Source organism: Enoplosus armatus, chromosome 16, assembly GCF_043641665.1.
Source record: "Enoplosus armatus isolate fEnoArm2 chromosome 16, fEnoArm2.hap1, whole genome shotgun sequence".
Taxonomy (NCBI): Eukaryota; Metazoa; Chordata; class Actinopteri; order Centrarchiformes; family Enoplosidae; genus Enoplosus; species Enoplosus armatus.
In genome coordinates this window covers 319,280-324,669 of record NC_092195.1, presented here as the reverse complement: position 1 = coordinate 324,669, position 5,390 = coordinate 319,280, and the positions used below count along the sequence as shown (strand labels likewise).

Genomic DNA, 5,390 nt, shown 5'->3' with positions numbered 1-5,390 from the left:
TCCAAACCCTCAATCATTGCACGGCCAATCCAGAAGCTGGTGCTCCTCCTTGAAAGTGAATAATTAACTATCAGTCCATCATTCAACGTACACTTACATCAGACATGTTAGTCTACCTATTTGTTAACGTGATCTAGAGTCTAGCTGTACATGTAACCCACCCAGTGGTGAGCCGTCAGGGCCAGCAAGGCCTTCTCTGCTGGCCTAAACATCATCAGAACATAAATTTCATTTTTAATATTTTTTTTTCATAAATATGTATTAAATTATTCCTCATAGTCTTTTCTCTTCATTTCATAGCTTTCCTCTTGGTTGCGCTGCTTCCAGCATTGTATATTTATGTTAGAGCTTTCATCCAATCATATTTCAGCTGTCATGTGTTGCCAGGCTCCAAGAAATCTTCCCAAGGCCTTCAGAATTAACAGTGGGGGCGCCCGTACACTTAAATGAACTGAAACAGACAGATTGTGATAACCAATCAGATTTCGAGTTGGCGACATCAGGGCCAGCTAGCAGGTATCACGTTGAACGTGACACGTTCACGTTCTCTGATTGGATACGCACTAGTGAGAGGCAGCGCTATTAGAGTGCAGTTAACCAAATGGAAGCTGGTGTCCCATTAATTTCGCTGTTTTTTTTCAACCCACAATGGCTGAAGGAGGAGAAGAAAACTGCTTTGCGGGTGCGACAATGTGCTGTTTAGTGGACTTAAAACTTTGTAGACTGATTGCCTTTTATTTTTAAGTTGTGACAGTATCCAAGCGAACATATAACTTTTATTTTACTACACTTAATTGTTAATACGGGTGTATTGATTTTAAATGCTCTGGAAATAAAGTAGTTGTACTTGACTATGTTTGTTTCTATATAAATGTATGGTTTCGAGAGCCATGGCGTCATAATGATGGTATTAAGAGGTGGATTCATTCAGTGTAGGACATCACTGAAGGCCTAGGTGTGAAATGCACGGCTCGCCACTGAACCCACCTATACCTTTTTAAGTGTGTTTGTTTATCATAGTCTAGAAATCATGTATGATTTACTCAGTTTGTTTACCTCACTGAGTTTATTCATCATAACAAGATTTGGTGGGAGTGTAAATGACCACTAGGTGTGTGTTTTGATTCCTGAAGTCCGGTAATCTGTATGTTTAAAGTTCAGTAAGCCCGGGAACCTGTGTGATTAAGATTCATAACAACACATTCGCATCCAAGCTAGCAGCACTTCATGTGAGCCGGGTCTGTTGGGTTTCCCCAGGTTTTTTGCACCCTTGGTAAGCGGAGCAAAGTATGTCGTATTTTTCTTTGTTTAAATTGTTAAGAAAGTCGGGGGCTATAACATTTTCATAGGCAACTGTCACACTGTTAAAATATGTATGTTTGTATGTATGTAAATGACTCGTTTGCAGCCTTGTGTTGTCGAAAGGAATAGTGAGCAGCGATTTTTTGTGTTTGCTTTTTAGTTTTCACGGTGTCAAAGAAATGCTTTTCATACTGTTCGTCCAGACGAATAAATGATTGCACCTGTCGAGACTTTCTGCCGTTTTGACCATACCAAGGGCTGCTACAATTAGGTCAGTGAGAGATTCAGAACGTCGGTTTTAGGGCATTAATTGCCCAACCCCAGATCATGTACATTGCAGTGTTATTCTTTGGCGTTTTAACAACAGAAGTTTGACTTCAGGTCCCTATGGGTGATTTTTTCTTCTAATTGTCTGGCTGCTTCAGAATATTACAGGATATCTGCCATTACGTGTAATGGTGTTGTCGGGCATGTCTGTGGATACACTTCAAACGTGTAATTTACGACGGCATCACCCACATGTGTTGATTACTGGAACAAGACAAAAACAGACTGGAGGGCAAGTACCTCTCCCCACAATGTTCAGGCAGTCTCTCACTACAGATTCGGACAGTGCCAAAGCACTAACTAATAACATAGGAGTGTTTATTGATGTGGATATGCAACCATATAGAGACCATATAGAGAATACAGAATTTAAGCATGTGGTCAAAGTGCTTGAGCCCTGCAACAATGTGCCTTCATGTGTGCATCTTCAGTCAGTCCATTATGCCTGCCCTGTATTAATCATTGCAAGCTGCAGTTGTTGAGGAATTATCATCAACAGGTTAGTCTTCCGAGGGAGCATTTCTGATATTTATGTTTGTGATTTGTTTTTCTCTCAGTATTGGAGTGCATCAACTGTTACAATAAGGATTATGACCAATGAGCCACTGTTGAATGTTTAATGAAATGAAACCAAAAATGTGCCAAAGCGTGACCCCAAAACCAAGGTAAATACCGAACTGTGCATTTTGCGTACTTTCCCACCCCAACCTGCCATGATAAGTAGCTGCAATATTTAGTAACATTATCTCTTCTTTCTACTGTCCATCTTTACCTTTCTTCTTTGTTTCTGAAGTTATTGTATTTAAATTAAAGTCTTACTTTTGACAGAATAGTTTAATATTTTGGGAAATATACTTAAATTAAATTAACTTTCTTTCTAAGAGTGAGATGTTCAGATGGATATCAATCTCAAATCTGTGTGTTAAGTACAGAACCGGAGTCAGGATTGGGTTAGCCTAGCTTAGCATAAAGACTGGAAGCAAGGGGAAACAGCTAGCCTTCGCACCTAGTGCATTTCCCAAAATCTAAACTATTAAACTATTACTTCAAATATAATTATTTACAGCTATTTACCTTCATGTTAATATATAACATAACATAGATTCCAGCTTTACAATTAAATGCGGTGCTTACCCATCATTTTATGTTATGACAAATACTTTTTGTTTTTTGCTGTTACCTTCTTTTATGCTGAAACAAGCCAAAGAATAATTTATAATGATGAAAAGACATATCTGTGCTGTGACATTCAGATAGGGTTCACAGTAATTATGTAAGGACATACTGTACATATAGGTGAATGAGGAGGGACGCTCATTGTTGCTCCCTCCACTATCTTCTGACAAGCATGTAATTGGACTTAAATGAATCCCCTCGATGCTCTCCACAAGCAGTCATGCATACTTAAACCCATCCAGGGCTTTATTTTAAACATTCAGAGACAGTAGTACTGTAGGATATAACAGTGTTTCCTCCTCTCTCTATGCCCCTTTCAATGACTGTTTCTTGGGAAAACGTGCTTAGCTCCAACTGTATGTGCATGTAGCATCAACTGCATGTTTGATCAGAAAAGACAAGAACTGTTTTATTAATTTAAAAAGGACCCAATTCATATAAGACTGTAATAAGGAGCAGCCAAAACAGCAACCATCTTGAATTTTAAAATCACTCAAAATACCTGTGGTTAAAACAAATACAGCTATAATCATGTAAACTGACAAATAACCACATTAATGCAAACCCTTACGCCCCAACGTTATATGTAGTATGACAATCTCATGACATTCAGATATGAACGAGGATCTTTTTTGGGTTTCCCAAGCAACCAGTGTCCCTCTTAGTTAACAGCAATTGTACCACAAATAAAGTAAAGCTACAACACTGAATGTGAAAGGAATGTGCTCGAATAAGGCTATTGTTCAATAAGTGCAGGAGATTTCTATGCCTTAGCCATCCAGTTAAGTTGGTGTTGGTGTTAGTCAGGCAGTCCGCCCAGTGCTTGGTCCAGAAGAGGATACTCCTCTAAAATGAACGACAAAATATGTTTGTCAGTGACTTCCAAAGCTACTGGATTTGAGTTAAAAAACAATCACAGTCATTGTTAAAAGAAGTACTTGATTAAGGTTGGGAAACAATAATGGTCATTGTTAAAAGAAGAAATACTTGGTTTAGGTTAGGGCAAGATGGCAGTCAGGATTTAAAGAAACCAACGCTGACTGTTGGTAAGAAACAGGAAGCAAATAGTGGCCTAGCGCGACAAAGACAAACACTTTGTTGACCTGCCCAACCTCCTCCCTAAGAGGTTTTGTGGTGCAACAATGTCACACTCCTTTCTTCTAGAGCCACCACCAAGTCAAAATTTGCAAAACAGCATTTTGGACCACGACATGGTAAATTTACTGTGGATATTCTCCTCCCACTCTTCAGACATACTGACATACTGACGTACTAAGGTAAGCGTATTGCTTCACTTCCGGTTTCTGTGTCACTGGTACCATTTGTGTTTGGCTGCTCTAAGCTCAAACAAGTTATATTTGATTGTTATATATTTCATTACAGCGACTAATCAGCCGCTAACCACTTAAACGTACACTAATTCTGCTTAACACTGATAGTTCTCTCCTTCTGTTAGCGACGTCTTTGCTAATCTCACAGTTGTTTACACACTACTCTGTCTGTTACATTAGCTTAGCAGCTAGCGATGGCTTCTCTCTCTCCCTCTCACTCTTCTGCTCTGTCCTGCTCGGTGTGTCAGATGTTTAGTTATTCCCCCACCTCCTTTAGCGATAATGGTAAATGTAATAAATGTAGCTTATTTAGCGTGCTGGAGGCGAGGCTCAGTGAGTTGGAGGCGCGGTTCCACACCATGGAGACGGCTGTAGTCAGCCAGCCCCCAGCAGCCGGTGCGGACCGACCCAGTGTAGCTCCTGCTAGCCGTCCCCCTGCAGTTCCCGAACAGCCGGGAAGCCAGGGAGGCTGGGTGACTGTCCAAAGGAAGCATAGCCCTAAGCAGAAGCCCACGGTTCACCACCAACCACTTCATGTTTCTAACAGGTTCTCCCCGCTCAGCGACACACCTGCTGAGAAGCAGATTCTGGTAATTGGCAGCTCCATAGTCAGAAACGCGAAGTTAGCGACACCAGCGACCATAGTGAAATGTATTCCTGGGGCCAGAGCGGGCGAAATTGAATCAAATTTAAAACTGCTGGCTAAGGATAAGCGTAAATACAGTAAGATTGTTATTCACGTCGGCAGTAATGACTTCCGATTACGGCAATCGGTCACAAAAATTAACATGGAGTCAGTGTGTACGTTTGCAAAAACTATGTTGGACTCTGTAGTTTTCTCTGGGCCCCTACTCAATCTGACCAGTGATGATATGTTTAGCCGCATGTCATCATTCAACCGCTGGCTGTTGAGGTGGTGTCCAGCAAACGATGTGGGCTTCGTAGATAATTGGCGGACTTTCTGGAGACCTGGTCTGATGAGGAGAGACGGCATTCATCCCACTTTGGATGGAGCGGCTCTCATATAGAGAAATCTGACCGACTTTATTAGTGAACCAAAACCGTGACAACCCAGAGTCCAGACCAGGAGGCAGAGTCGCAGTCTTACACGCTTCTCTGCGCTCATCTGCGCTTCCATTAGAGCAGTTACCCACCCAAAACCCTATAATGACTGTGTCTGCCCCCTGACCACTTAAATTAATTCAATCAAAAATAAACAGGAGAGGAGTCAATAAAAAGTCATCTCTAACTATT

General features: G+C 41.1%; 1 protein-coding gene across 1 annotated transcript; it reads left to right on the top strand.

The window, feature by feature from the left end:
- Positions 1-4,384: 4,384 nt before the first annotated feature.
- LOC139298514 (uncharacterized) lies at positions 4,385-5,164 on the top strand. Its single transcript, XM_070921157.1, has one exon. It carries the CDS (start codon positions 4,385-4,387, stop codon positions 5,162-5,164), a length of 780 nt encoding a protein of 259 aa, XP_070777258.1.
- Positions 5,165-5,390: the final 226 nt, after the last annotated feature.